General features: G+C 39.5%; 1 protein-coding gene across 1 annotated transcript in view; it reads left to right on the top strand.

Annotated features, from left to right (window-relative positions):
- Positions 1-15,957, top strand: part of LOC126188067 (proton-coupled amino acid transporter-like protein CG1139) — a 129,348-nt gene extending 113,391 nt beyond the window's left edge. The window contains exons 9-10 of the mRNA XM_049929512.1: positions 14,335-14,510; positions 14,799-15,957. Of these exons, the coding sequence (XP_049785469.1) occupies positions 14,335-14,510; positions 14,799-15,046 (424 nt within the window). The 3' untranslated portion in view covers positions 15,047-15,957. The remainder of the gene's footprint in view (positions 1-14,334; positions 14,511-14,798) is intronic.
- The last annotated feature ends 2,488 nt before the right edge of the window (positions 15,958-18,445 follow it).

Here is an 18,445-nt window from a genome sequence, read left to right as displayed (position 1 = left end):
ACACTTACTTGAATGTGTACGGTACATACACTCTAGCAATGACAAGGAATATTCGGAGTTTAAATAGTACAATACTTTTTACATTTAATGTATTTTCACACATTTTCACACATATAATGTTCTTAATTTTTTTCACACGTGCAAATACAAAAAATTATCTAGATATAAAAAAATACTACATTCGAATAAACCACATTTTCGCCAATACACTAAAACTGCAGTTAACTTTAAATTATAGCACAAATCGTTTTCGTATGTTTTTCTGTCACACAATGGAAACCTGTGAATTTAACACATATTCCTATTCAACATCATTATTTTTAACACTTTTTAGAATACACGGTATTGTAAACAGTGGCTATTACAATTATATGTGAGAAATCTTCTTTAGATATCCAAATTTTGTCAGATGCATCTGCCTTAATAAAATGAAAATGACACTGAATTGAATTTTGTGGGGAAACTGCATACGCAGTGAGTCAATACTTTCACAAGCCCCAAACATGCCATATATCGCCAATATGACAAAAATGCAAGACAGACGAACCAGGAAAAGTGGCTTGTTCCAACATACAAAAAGTTTTATTAGTGAGTTCGTACTTGCCGATATCTGTTGAGGGCTATCAAGTTTCGCCAAGCCAAGTTAAATGCAATGTCGAGAAGTATGAGCTGACCAAACGAAATTTCCAATACTTTCCAAAATGATTTATAGAAACATCAAGCATTTTAGCGCTGCGCCTGTCTGCAGGCTTCTGTTTGAAACTATCAGCTCATACCTTATACAATCTTTCATGTACGATACGAGTGGTGTCGATGTCTTTAGCTGAAAAAAAAAGTTTCGAGAGTACCTTATAAAACAATTCACTTCTGGCATATCAGTCAGGTGTAGCAGTACACTACTGGCCATTAAAATTGCTATACCAAGAAGAAATGCAGATGATAAACGGGTATTCATTAGACAAATATATTATACTAGACGTGACATGTGATTGCATTTTCACGCAATTTGGATCCATAGATCCCGAGACATCAGTACCCGGAACAACCACCTCTGGCCGTAATAACGGCCTTGATGCGCCTGGGCATTGAGTCAAACAGAGCTTGGATGGCGTTTACAGGTACAGCTGCCCATGCAGCTTCAACACGATACCACAGTTCATCAAGAGTATTGACTGGCGTATTGTGACGAGCCAGTTGCTCGGCCACCATTGACCAGACGTTTTCAATTGGTGAGAGATCTGGAGAATGTGCTGGCCAGGGCAGCAGTTGAACATTTCTGTATCCAGAAAGGCCCGTACAGGACCTGCAACATGCGGTCGTGCATTATCCTGCTGAAATGTAGTGTTTCGCAGGGATCAAATGGACGGTAGAGCCACGGGTCGTAACACATCTGAAATGTAACGTCCACTGTTCAAAGTGCCATCAATGCGAACAAGAGGTGACCGAGACGTGTAACCAATGGCACCCCATACCATCACGCCGGGTGATACGCCAGTATGGCGATGACGAATACACGCTTCCAATGTGCGTTCACCGCGATGTCGCCAAACACGGATGCGACCATCACGATGCTGTAAACAGAACCTGGATTCATCCAAAAAAATGACGTTTTGCCATTCGTGCACCCAGGTTCGTCGTTGAGTACACCATCGCAGGCGCTCCTGTCTGTGATGCAGCATCAAGGGTAAACGCAGCCATGGTCTCCGAGCTGATAGTCCATGCAGCTGCAAACGTCGTCGAACTGTTCGTGCAGATGGTTGTTGTCTTGCAAACGTCCCCATCTGTTGACTCAGGAATCGAGACGTGGCTGCACGATCCGTTACAGCCATGCGGATAAGATGCCTGCCATCTCGACTGCTAGTGATACGAGGCCGTTGGAATCCAGTACGGCGTTCCGCATTACCGTCCTGAACCACCGATTCCATATTCTGCTAACAGTCATTGGATCTAGACCAACGCGAGCAGCAACGTCGCGATACGATAAACCGCAATCGCGATAGGCTACAATCTGACCTTTATCAAAGTCGGAAACGTGATGGTACGCATTTCTCCTTCTTACACGAGGCATCACAACAATGTTTCACCAGGCAACACTGGTCAACTGCTGTTCGTGTATGAGAAATCGGTTGGAAACTTTCCTAATGTCAGCATGTTGTAGATGTCGCCACCGGCGCCAACGTTGTGTGAATGCTCTGATAAGCTAATAATTTGCATATCACAGCATCTTCTTCCTGTCGGTTAGATTTCGTGTCTGTAGCACGTCATCTTCGTAGTGTAGCAATTTTAATGGCCAGTAGTGTATGAAACCGGAGTTTGTTTGCAATAATTACACGTCTGTTGTTTGAAACAGACTGAACGCTTCGATCGTTTCCCTGACCCGTTTTGCTGTGTGATGGGGCGTAATCATGGAGCAATATAACTTTGTGTTGCCCTTGCCAATACTCTGGCCTTTTTTCACGTTATGCTCGATTTAAATCGATCATTTGCTAATGGTAGCGATCAGTGTTACCGGTTTCACCAGTTTTTAGAAGCTCATGTTAGATAACATCCTTCTGATCCTACCGATCACAGAACATTGTCTTCTTTCCAAAGCAATTTGGTCTTGCAGTGGATGTCGATGGTTTGCCTGGATTCGCCCAAGTTTTACGACGCTTAGGATTCTCAAAATATGTCAATTTTTCATCGTCTGTCACTATTCGATGAAGAAACGACCTTCTTTTATACCTGGAGAGCAGCATTTCACAAGTGGTCTTTCGATTTGCTTGCAGTCTTTCATTCAGTTCATGCGGAACCCATTTTCCCACTTTCTGCACCTTTGCCATAGCTTTCAACCAAAGAGAAACGGATTTGTGTGTAACATTCAATTGTTCCGCGAGTTCCTGTTGATTTGACAATCAGCTTCATCCAATAAGGCCTGCAATTCGTTGTCTTCGAACTTTTTCTGTGGTTCCCCGCACTCGTCGTTTCTCACGCCAAAATCACCACTTTTGAATTTTTTGAACCTCCCGAAACACTGTGTTTTCCCAAGAGCATGTTCGCCGAAAGCTTCGACAAGCATTCGATGCGATCCTGCAGCAGTTTTCTTCAAATGATAACAAAAAACCATTGTTGTTCGCAAATTGTAGTTCGTAGGCACAAAATTTGACGTGTTTAAGGGCTTGAAACAGATACCGATGAATGGACCTTGAGTTAGTGTGTGTAGAAATTCGTCGTCAGCCGCTACAGAAAGCAGACGGCGCTGCAGAAGCGGTGTCACGGGCGCTACACTGACGGCTATAGCGAAATTCCGGTTTCATACTTCTACGCCTGGTATAAATCTTTATTCAATAAGAAGCATTGTTTTTCTAGATAAGGTGAGCTGGAACGTAAATTTTTCCTTGGTTTTTCGGATTTTTATCCAGTTACAAAATTTGGAATTTTCTCTTTTAAAATGATATATAAATCGCTTAAAAACTCGAATAGAATGTATTTTATTTTAAAAAAATATCATCTGCTCCTGTTTCAAATGTTGAAAAATTTTACACGCATCACTTCAAGATCAAATGAAGCTGGTAACTTTTTATATAGAAGGCTGTGGTTAGCAGTATTACGAAGACGAAATTATGTTCATGCTATTGGTAGCACTGTTGAAAACTATACAGAAGCTTTTCATACCATAAGCCCATGTAGCACGTAGAATTTCTAATAATTGTGCTGTTATGGGGACCAGTGTGAACAGGTAATCGACTTGCAGATTCTGAGAACGCACTGTTATAAACGTAAGTCAGTGAACCAGGCAAAACTTACCTGTAATGGAAACTATGAACCAACGGGTAATGGAATGCAGGCCTCTGCAGCTATTGAAATTTTCAGTTGATCGGTGGATGAGACAGGTGTTTGTTATTCTAAGTTATTAGGAGATGGGAACTCAAAAGCATATAAAAGTATAGTAGCATCTCGGCCTTATGGCGATAAGAGTGTCACAGAACAAGAATGAAACTAAGTCTGAGAAACAAGATAGCTTCTGGTTGTAAAACCATAAGAGGAAGGCTGGCAGAGATAATTGTTGGTGAATTACTATAATACTATGGGGTGTCCATTAGGAGTAAAACTGATGATTTGTTCAGCGGGGGGTAATGTGGGTTGCATTCTTCCGCAAACTTTCAACAAACGACAAACCAATACATCAACTTGTGCCTCCTGGACAAATTCATGGTGCAAGTAACACAGTGCCCAATACTCAAACACATTATGCAGCCAGAAACATTCCATTCCAGCAGTGGTCATAAAAGTCATAAAAACCATTCCATTTACAGGGACTTGACACGTCCTGACTTGGTGAAGCGTATACATTGACAGGCCCATAATTCAAATGGGTCTTTCAACAATCTCATTTGGAATCTCATACCAAAACCTGTTTTTGTTGGGAGAGAGACATTAAAATGGTGGGGTCTTGATATTGTTATTGCTTTTAATGATGGTAACATTAGTAGGGTGGATGTGCTACCGCTATGGGAATTAAATTCCGGAGTTAACTGCATCAGAGAACTTAAAGGGATGGACAGAGTTCGCATCGATAAAGCACCGTATGCAGCATAATTGGCTACTAAGGAGTCCAGAAGGAAGAAAAGTATAAGATCCGTGTAAAACGCAGCATGGTTCAGAGTGCCTCTCAGTGAGTAAAAATAAAAAAAGTAAAACATATATTAGGTAACTTTCTAATTTCAGAAGCTGTTTCTGTAAATTTACATCGTCAGTTGCATTATTCCCTAAATCTAAGGAAACACTTGGAATAGAGTACTGAAATTTTCAGGGACCTGCATAAATGTACCGGGTCTACTGAAATAAAATATACCGCAAAGGTAATTACAATTAAGATTATTTTTTAAAAAGCACGAAAAGTTGTAGAAAATTACACCCACACAATTAAAAAATTGTTTCCTAAACCACAGGCTGAGCTACAATGATTTCCGTTCATTACACCAAGAACATAATGTGTAATGTCCTGTAACACTTTCATATATATTGCTACACTCGTTTCAAAAGAAAGGGAAAATACAGGGGACACGAGTAACAAAATGCAAAGCTGTCGATATAGGACATTCCATATCCCCTTAAGCTAAACTGTGGGTGAAATATTTTAGACCAGCCCGATGAGCACTTGATCTAAAAGTCTACACGTCACTTACATTTGAACTAATTCTTCATACTGAAGTCGGTATTGGCTCTTAACCATGCATTCGCAGTCGTCTCACAAACAGCATGTTTACAGACCCACATTCCTGGAAAAGTTCTTTGCTCTTACTGTCGTATACTATCATTCGTGTTAGTTTTCGCTGTTAATTATGATACTTCTTGTGTATACGTAAGATGTAATCACTTTTTACAAAAGTGGTTACCAACGAATGACACTACAGTACACGAACTAATGCCTCTGTCTGTGATATTAAGAAGGAGTACCACAGCTGAAATCGGTTACCTAAGAGAAATACACTGACGTAACAAGAGTCACACGATAGCGATTTGCACACACGCAGATAGCGGTAGAATAGCGTACACAGGATATAAAAGGGTAGTAAATTGCCATAGCTATCATTTGTACTCAGGTGATTCATGTAAAAGATTTCCGACGTAACTACGTCCGCATGACGGGAATTAACAGACTCTGAACGAGGAAATGTAGTTGGAGACATTCCGTTTCGGAAATCGATAGGGAATTCAATATTCCGAGACCCACAGTGTCAAGAGTGTAACGAGAATACCAAATTTCAAGCGTTGCCTCTCACCACGCACCTGCAGTGACCGATGGCCTTCACTTAACGACCGAGAGCAGCGGCGTTTGCGTAGAGTTGTCAGTGCCAACAGTCGAGCAACACTGCTTGATATAAAAGCAGAAATCAGTGTGGGACGTACGACGAACGTATTGGTTAGGACATTGCGGCGAATTGTGGCTTTAATGGGATGTGGCAGCAGATGACCGACGCGAGTGCCTTTGTTAACAGTACGACATCGCTTGTAGCGCCTCTTCTGGGCTCAAGACGATATCGGTTGAACCCTAGATGACTAAAAAAACAGTGGCCTGGTCGGATGAGTCCCGACTTCAATTGGTAAGAGCTAACGAAGGCGTGGATCCATTGCCAACAAGGCAGTGTGGAAGTTGGTGGTGGCTCCATAATGGTGTGGGCTCTGTGTTCGTGGAATGGACTGGGGCCCTGGTCCAACTGAACCGATCTTTGATTGGAAAAGATTATGTTCGATTACTTGGAGGCCATTAGAGCCGTTCGATTGCTTGGAGACGTCCCAAAACGACAACGTCATGTCACCGGGCCACAGTTGTTCCAGATTGGTTTGGAGAACATTCTGGAATATTCAGAAGAATGATTTGGCCACCCAGATCGCCCGACATGAATCCCCATAGATGTTTTATGGGACATAATAGAGAGTTCAATTCGTGCTCAAAATCCTGCAGCGGCAACACTTTCGCAGTTATGGACGGCTATATAGTCACCATAGCTCAACATTTCTGCGGGGAACTTCTAACGACTTGTTGAGTCCATGCCGCCTAGAGTTGCTCATTACGCCGGGAAAAAGGAAGTCCGACATGATGTTAGGAGGCATGTCACGACTTTCGCCGCCTCAGTGCATCTCGCGTTTATGCCTGCAAATAAAGATATGAATAGAAAACGTTTTCTGGATGTTCTGATACTGTTATCTATAGGAAGGGAGCAATGCCAGAGGTCTCTAGCGAAATGCAAACACTGACATTAATTCCACCCTGACCGCAAATAAATGTAACGTATTGCACACAAATCAGTGGAGCCTACATTATTACTTATTATAAACAGCCACAGCCTAAAAATGCTAAGAGCAAATTTACTAGCCAGCTTTTCATACAAAACTTAAAATTTTGGTTTCGCCATGTGGAATGAACGTGGGTTAAGACTTTGAAGAGATAAATGCGAGGACGTTTCACAAGTTTGTAACTTGTGCTATAGGTCACTAGTCGCTATGTCTTTATGTTGCACGATAAAAACGGAGAATCACTTTTATCTGTTTATTTACTTTGTTTCCGTTTGATGTATTGCGCATTATCGTATTACCGAGTCCTTGCGACAATAAATTTCGCTGCGGCGATATTACGGAATACTGTACCAGTATGCCAAAGTGAAACATCCCTCGAAAATGAATTTGGAACTATGGCATGCAGCAGATTTGCATTTATCGATTTTTTTAAATCTTCGCTTATAGGAAAAATAAAATATCATTCTCACATAATCGTCTTCTAAGTCGTAGAAACGATTATTACAGTTTCCTATTGCAAGTAGATTTGAATAAGTCATATGGCTTCGAGATCTGTGTAATGTGGAAATGACTCGCACTGTCATGTGCAATTGTGAACTGCTTGAAATGTGTGTACAGGTGATTGTAACTAAGTGCAGCTACTCAGAGACATTCCGTGTGCGCTTTAATTATCGTACAACAGCCAAACTTGGTAGATTTGCTAATGCCTTAATACGGAACCAAGTTACGCCAGAAAGAAATTAGTTCCAATTACGGCCATCAGGTGCAAAGCTGCAAATCTGGTGCTAGAAAGACTCTCGTCAAGTCTCCGGTGCTCATACTGAACAAATTCTGCAAGCGGTGGTTAATAAAAAAAATTAACAATATGCCTTTCTCCCATCTTTGACGCTATCTGCCCACGCCCCGTTTCTAATCCATTATATATGGAAACAATTCTGTACATCTTCCTTGCATTCACAGGGGCAAATCTGCACCTGTTGACCAAAAATGGCACTAATTTTTCCAGCGTAAATCGGTTCCACATTAACCAGTCATAACGTCTACCAAGTTTCGCCGCTAGACGATACTTACACCCCACATCAGACTTCTGTGAGTTGCTGCACTGTAGTTATAACCACCTGGTATCGTCAATGGGTGACTGACAGCACACCCCAAATTTATCAATTTATCTAGACAGCATTTATCTTACAAATACACACATCAAAATAAGTTTTGCATCACCTCGGTTCAGAGAGTTTCGGAACCTGTACAGAAAATTGGAATAGAGGCTAACGTAAACATAATTTTCCGTCCTTTTTATTGCTCATGAAAACTACACATTGCGTGTTGTGCCACCATAAAACCAGACCTTCAGAGGTGGTGATCCAGATTTCTCTACACACCGGTACCCCAAATACCCAATTGCACGTCCCATTGCATTGATGCTTGCCTGTTTTCGTCGTGACATACTATCTACAAGTTCATCAAGGCACTGTTGGTCCAGATTATCCCACTTCTCAACGGCGATTCGGTGTAGATCCCTCAGAGTAGTTGGTGGGTCACGTGGCCCATAGACATCCCTTTTTCAGCTATCCTAGGCATGTTCAATAGGGTTCATGTCTGGAGAACATGCTGGCCACTCTAGTCGAGCAATGTCGTTATCCTGAAGGAAGTCATTCACCAGATGTGCACGATGGTGGCGCGAACTGTCGTCCATGAAGATGAATGCCTCGCCAATATGCTGCCGATATGGTTGCACTATCAGTCTGAGGATGGCATTCACGTATCGTACAGCCTTTACGGCGCCTTCCATGACCACCAGCGGCGGACATCGGCTCCACATAATGCCACCCCAAAACAGCAGGGAACCTCCACCTTGCTGCACTCGCTTGGCAGTGTGTCTAAGGCCTTCAGTCTGACCGGGTTGCCTCCAAACACGTCTCTGACGATTGTCTGGTTGAAGGCATATGAATGTGATGCCAATCCCGAGCGATCAGTTCAGCATGTTGTTGGGCCCATCTGTACGGCGCTGCATGGTGTCGTGGTTGCAAGGATGGACCTCGCCACGGACGTCGGGAGTGAAGTTGCGCATCATGCGGGTCTACTGCGCACAGTTTGGGTCGTAACATGACGCCCTGTGGCTGCACGAAAAGCATTATTCAGCATTGTTGCGTTGCTGTCAGTGTTCCTCCGAGCCATAATGCGTAGGTAGCGGTCATCCACTGCAGTAGTAGCCCTTGGGCGGCCTGAGCGAGACATGTCATCATGTCACTCTGCATGCCCTCCATGTCCGAACAACGTCGTTTTGGTTCACTCCGAGATGCCTGGACACTTCCCTTGTTGAGAGCCCTTCCTGGCACAAGTGTCAATGCGGACGCGATTGAACCGCGGTATTGACCGTGTAGGCAGACAGACAACACGAGCCGTGTACCTCTTTCCTAGTGGAATGACTGGAACTGATCGGCTGTCGGACCCCCTTCGTCTAATAGGAACTGCTTATGCTTGGTTGTTTACATTTTTGGGCGGGTTTAGTGACATCTCTGAACAGTCAAAGGGACTTTGTCTGTGATACAATTGCATGGGGGCTTAATTATAATACAATAAAAATAATTTTAGTAGCTGTGTGTCCGGTTACGAAGTCTCGTAACCGGTTGGCCCTGAGTAGTATTAGTACGCAATCTGACTGCATAAAATGACAATAAAGAATGAAAGGAAATTTCCGTTAACACAATTGATTAATTAAGTCCCCTGCAACTATAAAAGCTACGAAACAACAAAGCACAAGTGTAACTGTTCTGTGTGTGGGAGTGTGATTCAACGTACACGTATCTGGCACGGTTCTTCGTCAATACTATAATTGCACATAGAAACCAAAATTACAAGTCTAATACATGAACTCGAGCCAGATGCTTTGTTGACTGAACCTGTGACCAAGAGGCATTGTTATTAAAGAAATTTGAAATAAAAACATTTTTGTTACCTCCATATATATATTGACGAAACATACACTGTGATCATTGCAACATCTTCCATATATACATTACACCAACCGAACAGCTGCACACGACATGCTCTCAACTAGTACTGCTCTCGACATCCTCTCAACAAGTACTTCCCACGACAACATCTGAACTACTACTGCCCTCGACATTCTCTGAACAACTACTGCGCCAGTGGAGGCGGCAGAATAATACTCTTTGGCGCAATCTCTGGCGCTGTGACTCAGTGTAGCCACCTTTCACAATAGCCATAGTAAACGTCTATATTCAGAAGTTCTGGGAAACAGGGTGATGCAAAACCTTTTTTTGATGTGTCTATATGACAGCGTAGTCACATGCATTAGCCTGGGCACGTCGAAACCCAGATCTAATTTTTCAAGCAAACTTTGGACACTAAAGAGTTTTATCAGGCCAATGCCGGAGGAGTCATTTAATTTGCCACTTTAGGATTCACTATGACGTTGCTTTCTTTAATAGTTTCAAAATATACTATTGTCTAGTTATTAATTCGAAAACGTGGTATTTTTTGTTGAATCACACAGCAGAGAGGAAGAACGCTTGTATTTCGAAAAGTACGGCATATACATGTAATGCATAATGAGATGTACAATCCTTCACATACGACGACTATTCTGTTCGTTCAAAATTATACGAACGTTCTGAATTTTGCATAAATTAGCCTTATGTTCAAGAGGATCAAAATGGACCGAAATGGAACGTAATGGACCGGAACAGAACAATAAGGGCAGGACAGCACTGAAAGGGTCAGTGTGGAACGAAACGGTACGTGACGGAACTGAATGGATCGGAACAGAACGGAACAGTAGGAGCAGATCGAAATGGAACGGAACGGATATGAACAAAACAGATCGGAATGGAACGGAACAGAAAGGATCGGGAAGCAACAGCTGACCATCGCTATGTTTCTTTTTTTCCCGAACCATTTGAATTTAACGTGATAAGCTGCATGTGAGCAGTTCTATATTGTGGTATAAACTGAGATATTTGCTTTTAATCGGTTCAGGTATTGATTGAGCATTTTGGTTGTTGATATCCTTCTCAGTTTCATTGGACGAAAGATTAGTCTTAAAAATTAGGAGTAAAAATCTCGACGAAATATCTGCAGAAAATTCGGTTACTGCAAAAAAAGCAAGATGAAGATGAGTCTCTACTGGAAAATGTATTTAATCTTACTTCTCAACTGCTGTAGGGACTGAGACAGCTATTCTGAAAGAATTCAGAAGAAGGTAAAGAAGATCATAACAAACAAATCAATGTATTTAAGGAAGCAAAAGATGGAGATATTGGAAGAGGAGGAGAATAACAATAAGAAGAATATGATGAGGAATATGGTGATGAAGAAGAAGAAGAAGCCACAATAGAAAATTGAAGTAGAGATAGGGGGTAAGTTGGCAGCATCATGTTTCCTAGACGAACAGACAAAGCATATGATATTGTGTGTGGCATCAGCTTTGAACTGACAACAAGAGTATGGATGGTTGGTGATTCACTGGTTGATGCTGAAGGAGATGATTTAATAATTCACAGTATAAGATAGTGGGTAGCGATAGGATTATGCAATGTGTTGTTTAAAATTAAACCTCCTAAAACAAGTAAGACAACACAAGATCTTCAAAATTGTGGTGAAATTTTCGGTGCTACTAATGTTCATAAGCAGAAATCTCTCCCTCAGGCAAGCAAATTCTAGCACAGGCTGTAAATATACCAACAGCGGTCGACATAACCAACCATATGGTAAATAGAAGGAGAAGAAGATGAAGGCAGGCCATGACAAGGATATTAAAACCAAAGAAATCAATGCATTTATGCATAATGGAGATTTGGAAGGATAAAGAAAAGGATTATGACGAGGAAGACGACGTTCAGAATAGGTCTGTGACAAATCGCCAGCAAATATCGATTTTGTCCACTGTAATGAATTGAATGAATCGTTTTAGTGATTAGTTTTTTTAATAGCTTTGAAAGTAGTGGGCAATAATTCATGTGATAGTTAAATAATATCTATTGAAGGGGAACTTCGAGAAAATCGATTATTGTTTGAGGTTTACAATGGTTGTGCAAAATAAAGTGAAAAACTCAATTGCAGAATGGAAAGTTGTGTAATATGCCGTCCATTGACAGTCGGCCAAAAAAATGTTTTTCGGAAGATGAGTAAACAGTTTACGTACTTTCTGGATTGGATTTCGCGCGAGGAACAGCATGCTTTTGATTTTGGGAACAGATGGAGAGAGAATGTATTTGATTTCAAAGGAGAACTGAATATACGAAGTCTGTTCTAAAAATCCAGGAATATTCGTAATTTCACGCCAATGGTGTGTTGGAGCGAAATGCGGTTGGCGCCGCTGCACACGGCTGTTTATCGTGTAACTGCTGGAAGTTTCTTTATTGTTTGTCTGTTAGTTATTGATCGGTACTGAATTGAGTAGACCGTTACATAGCACAGTTTGCGAATTTCGAGAGGACACAGTAAGAGGAGCAGCAAGTCAGCATTAAATTTTGCCTGAGGCTCAAGAAAATCTTGAATAGAGACACACCAAATGATGCAGAAAGCCTACGGTGAGGACTGCGTAAGCCTTACTCAGTGTTACGGTTAACACGACTTAAAAATAGCCGGACGGAAATTAAAGATGACCGTTGTTCAGGAAAACTTTCGACGTCTGTTGACGACGCATGTGTCAGCAACATCAACGAAACTGCGCGTGCCAATCGAAGACTGTCCGAGAGATTGCAGAAGAATGTAAATTTCAGTTGGATCATGTCATGAAATCCTGAGACAGCATCTCGGAATGCATCGTGTTGCCGCCAAGTTCGTCCCACGGCTCATGAGTCAGGACCAGGAAGACCTCACTCTATGAAGAGCTTTTGAATCGGAGCTTTTGAATCGCGCAAATGAGAACGACGTGTTCCTTAAGAGAATCATAACTAGGGATGAGACGTGGGTCTACGGTTATGATGTTAAGACCAAGGTTGAATCTTCGCAGTAGGTTGGGAAAGGTTGTCAAAGACCAAAAAATCTCGTCAGGTCAGGTCACATGTCAAAGCCATGATGACAGTTTTCTTTGACTTTGAAGGGTTAGTTCATCATGAATTCGTGCCACAGGGACAGACTGTTAATCTGTGGTACTATCGGGACGTGTAGCGACGTCTGCGAGAAAATGCGGGAAGAATTAGGCCTGAAACGTGCCGAGACAATTCATGGCTCTTGCATCACGATAGCGCATCCTTTTGGTGCTTCACTATTGCTCACAAAACGAAACCACTGTGCTGCCCCATTGGAAGGGCAAAGATTTGCAACGATAGACGAGATGAAAGGAAAATTCGCAGACAGCGCTTCGCGCGATCCAGAAGGAGGCGTACCTAGACTGCTACTGGAAGTGAAAACGGCGTTGGGAGCGGTGTATCAGTTATGGAGGGGAGTATTTCGAAGGAGACCATGCACAATAAGTAAAAGATAAGCGTACAAAAATTTGTTTGACGAAGTTCTGGAATTTTTTGAACGACCTCGTACAGGCAGAATGATAGTACCATTGTTAAAAGCTGGTCGTCACAGAAAGTGGGAGTTTAGCAGATGCGCATGTGTTTATATTATATACCGTTTGACCATAAACACAGTCTGTTTCAGTTCCGGGCAGAGGCAGCGGTCAAAACTTGTTTATCTGATGGAGATGTCTCACACATTTTATTTCGTTGTAACAACCTACTGTGTGCAATAGATGAAATTTTAAAAATGATGTTGAAGGATCATATGCTTCCATCGTGCAAGGTTAGCTGTGGTTGTAGAGTATTTGCGAAAATCCAAAAAAATAAATTTATAATAAAATTTACACCTGGAGTATTTTTGTTTTGGTTTTTGCTTCCCATCCGTCTTTGTAACATATTATACATTTTGTCCTTCATTCACGTAAAAATTACAAAAAGAGAGAGAGAGAGAGATTATATTTCATGTAAACTAGGTTTTTACATATTTTTGATGTTAGAAATGCTGTGAGCTATACCATAATGTAACTGATGACACATTACACTCATTACGCAGAACGTTAGATGCTCAGGTATTTTGGTGAATAATGCATATGTGGAAACACAGTAATTATTGATGTGTAGGTGTGTGTGTGTGTGTGTGTGTGTGTGTGTGTGTGTGTGTGTGTGTGATGAATAGCGCCAATTTACGCAATTCAGGTGAAGCTTATGTAAGTTTTTCATTTGGAATAGTTTCGAACATGGTGCAAAAGAATCGGGTACTTTTGAATATAGAGGACTATACATACTGATTAGCTGTTTAGTTTTAGTTGAAATATACCGCACTATAATTGGCTGTTTCATTTTTAAAGATGAAATTAATTATCAATTTCCCACAAGTGACATGTTGGGTTTTTTAATTTCAAACCCACCTTTATTATGATGATGTCTGTTCAAAAACATTGATGACATCATACATGCATGTGAGGGACATCTGATAACCTTCAGTAGATGCTTGAAGATGATGTGATGTAAGTTTAAGAATACATTCAATTATATTCCAACTAAAAGTGTGGTGACATTTTTCCTTTTGTTACAGACTTGCACAATCTGTCAAATTAATGTTGGCTATTGCAATTTTTGTAAGCCACAGTCTCCAGAACTATGTGAATATTGAGATTGTATGGAATGGTTATTTAATGGAAAAGTTAGAGAAACATCCATATAAGATGTTGTTTGAATACCTCGTTCGTATCTTTCTTGTCACTATTTCATGTGAGTATTACAAATTTCATACACAATAAAATTATAGTAGTAGATGAAGTCATAATGTTTCAGAAATGTAAGGAAAGGTGTACTAATGACTATGAACTTGCAAATTCAAATTCAGCATAGGATGTCAGCAGATTTCTCAAAGATGAAAGAAATTAGTCTTTTTAACACCTAAGAATTGTAGGTCAAAGTCATCATCTTTTTAATTTGCCTTCACCTAAATATCTATAACTATGTTTTTACCATGATCATATTATGGAATTTACAGTATTTTCTTTTTTATGTTCACAGTCGTTCTGGCAGTAGCAGTTCCAAATTTGGAGCTGTTTATATCTCTGTTTGGTGCACTCTGCCTGTCAGCTATTGGAATTGCTTTCCCAGCCATAATTTATTGCCTCTGCGTCTGGAACAACGAAACCACTCGATTCAAATTTGTGCTGTTGATTTTGCGAACTGGTTTTATAGTCTTGTTTGCTGTGGTGGGATTTGCTGTAGGAACTTACACCTCACTTTCAAACATTGTCATTGAATTCAGCTGATGTCATGATTGAAAGCCAAACGTTTTAAGAGGACTAGTCACTGACGCTTCTTCTAAAACAACCAGTGTTGAAGAAGTGCTCAGTTACAGACATCATATGTCTCATTCTCCTAACTGAGCAGTGGAAGTGTGAATTATGCAATTCACATATGCAGTTGGCTCTCAATTCGGGCAACATACAAAAGCTGGACGTAGAAAGCTGTTGCAGTGAACATAAACCATCTGAAAGTTCTTCTGCAAATGTCTTTCAAATGTTATAAAGCTTAATTCAACAAAATGTATAGTATCATACAGTACTGAACTTGTTTGAAATATCTTAGCACAACTACATCATTTGGAGAGCTGAATTATATATGATCCACCTTAAGAATGTACGATATGATAAATGAACACAATACTAACTGAGAAGGTCAACGCAAAGTGTTGTTAGTCACCAGAACATTAAAATATTTATTGTTTTCTTGTTTACGTATTTTCTGTACAATTTGTTGCAAGGAAATATTTTCATTCCACCTGATCCTGTACTGAAGTCTCTGCATAAATGAATAATGTTATTTCTACAAATGATACAAGAGATTGTTATCAATTACCCTCCAAACTCTCAAGAAGACAAACAACACAGGTTTTTGTTCCAATTAATAGAGTGAGAGCAATATGTTAATTGAACTTTAGACAATATGATCTACCATTAGTACTTAGGTGTAAATGCATATTATCTCAACATCCGAAATATACTTGTATTATCAATTGCTCATAAAATATGCAAATAGTGATTGTGTTTAATTCGACACTGTGAATCGCCGGATGTAGAAAGAGATCTATATTAAGTGCATGTAAATAGAAATTTAAAATCTATCCTGTCTTTTCAGTGCAACTAACATTAGTTGTCAAGAATGTAATCATCGGAATTACGCAATTCAAGAATCATTTTCAGACTAAAAATTAATGAGAAATTGCCTTCAGTTATTAAAGATGATTGCCAATACAGAAAGTCACAAAACTTTAACTGTTAATAGAATATTTCAAATAAATTTGATCATCTTATTGTTTCTCTGATACATGTGTTATATTTTAAACAAACTAGTGTTAAGTATTTATTTGTATAGTCTCCTTCAAACTGCTGTCTTGACATATGAATATAAGTAGTTATTATGAAAGTCACGTTGTAGAGTTTGTTGATAGTACTAAATCCAGTCTTGCACATATTACCTTGTATGTATAAATTTGAAGCAACTGTGAGTGTCTATATGTTGTCTTATTGCTGTATGAGTATTGTGAATGATAATAAATTATTAAAATACGTTTTGAATAATATCACATCATTAATATGCATTTCTCTTAATGTTCATACAAACCCAACATATTATTGTTATTATGTGTGAAAATATGTACAGAAATACAAAAGAAGTGACAGCTCAGAAGTCTGAAGGTACCAAGCAGAAAGAAATGTAAATGATAACTCTGGCAATGTGGAAGAATATTGTACACTGAAAGATGAGATGATTGTGTGTTTTAGTATACAGCTTCCCATATAGAGCACCATACATTCACTAAGAGTTTGTTGAGATATTATTTGGTATTTGTGTATGTGTTAAATAACAGCTGACTGTCAATAATTTTAATTCCTTTAAGGCCTCACTAAATTACTCTTCTGTAAAGTTACATTGATATTTTTCTGCACTCTGCACTAATCTGCGTCATGATGGCTATGCAAGAAGTTGCTATTAATATATTACTCCAGATCAGCACCACATGACTTTCTCAGACAAATGTGATAAAGCATTTTCTTTGAATCTACAACATTCTGCAAGATTTTACTTACTTTTGTGCAAATAGGGGAAAGGAGGCCATGTGCTAAATATGCACTGTTGATGATTATATTTATATTGAACTTTTCTGATACTGAAGTAAGTGCTCAGTCTTGTATTCAGTAACTGCTGGACGACCAGAATAACCAAAGAGATGCTAGCATCTACATAAACTTGATAAACAGTCCCAAATATTAAGTTCGGCATACAGCGAAATGAAATTACCTAAAATCTGAAAGGAGCGCTAATCCAACCTGTTCACAAGAATGACAGTAATCAGATTCCATAGGAACAAGTAAGCCTAAGCTGAATATTTATAGAACATGTTAAAATATAATTCACAAAAAAAATTATCAGAACATTTTAGAAATTAGAAAAATATTCCCAGTATTACATACTGTGTTACTGTCAACACTCTACTGTGAGAAACGCCTGTACAGAATAGTGTGTCACAATAGAACTTTTCATCTTAGATTTGAAAATCAATGCTTTATAACTGTGGGCAGGAAACAAAAACCGAGCGAACTGCCAGAATCTAGGTTCTGTGAAAAACATAAGAACAATTGCCGTCGTCAACGTTTTTTTTATTTTTTTTTTTCGAAATAAGTGTAAAAAATCAGAAGCCCTTACATATAAACACTAATGAAAGTTTAAGGTTACCTATGAAATGTTACCTATGAAATGTTGTTTTTGTAAGTATCCCTTTCGTCAGAATATTTTATGAAATGAGGTATGTGCCAGTTCCTGTGCCCTTAAAAATGGGTAAGTGCCCTGAGGTATCACACAATGAAGGGCAAAATATACAATTGCAGAATAAGCAAACAACAAGTTATAGATAACTTCTTCGTAAAGAAAGGGGAAATAGATTTTTGGATATTTTTTTTCATAAAACATAAGAAATAAGTACTAAAATCTCAAACAGTAGGCCCTAACTAAAATGTAGAGTGTTCTTGAAAACATTGTTATTGAAACAATTAATCTGAAAAAATAGTGGACAGTACTTTTCCTTAGGATATATAAAAATATCAAAACGTTATTAAATGTGGGAGCGCTGGACGCGCAGCGTTCTTTTAATTTCATCTTGCATTTGAAATATAAAAGCACTCTCGTCTCATCCTTTGCAATGGCTACATGAATCAGCAAGCAGTCTTCATACACTTGTCTTTTGTTTGATACTGACGCTTTCGAGTTACAGCCCTCGATGAGATGGTCTATTCATATGATCAGGATCCATGCTAACATTCAAATGAGGTAAAATTGTGTCTGTTACGGATAGCTGTTTGACTTCATGTGGCATTCAGAATGGTGTGTCTTTATTCTCATCTTCAGTTGCTTCAGGATACATGGTGATCAGAATCTGTCTCTCTGCTAAGCATCTGTAAATTCAAGTGACTTAATGAAAGCTACACCTACTCGCGACGACAGTTATAAACCATTTGTAATTATCTTTTTTTGACTCTTTTTTATGATGTTCGAGAGGAAAGTTACATAGTCTGACTCGATGTTAATTCACAGCCAATGTGGGTAACCTGTACATATAATTTGCTAGTGTATTACATTTGGTTTCTTTTGCAGTAATATTTTTGAACATA

The sequence above is a fragment of the Schistocerca cancellata genome, chromosome 5 (assembly GCF_023864275.1).
Source record: "Schistocerca cancellata isolate TAMUIC-IGC-003103 chromosome 5, iqSchCanc2.1, whole genome shotgun sequence".
Lineage (NCBI taxonomy): Eukaryota > Metazoa > Arthropoda > Insecta > Orthoptera > Acrididae > Schistocerca > Schistocerca cancellata.
Note: the sequence above shows the minus strand (reverse complement) of the source record. Positions and strands in the feature narration are given on the sequence as shown.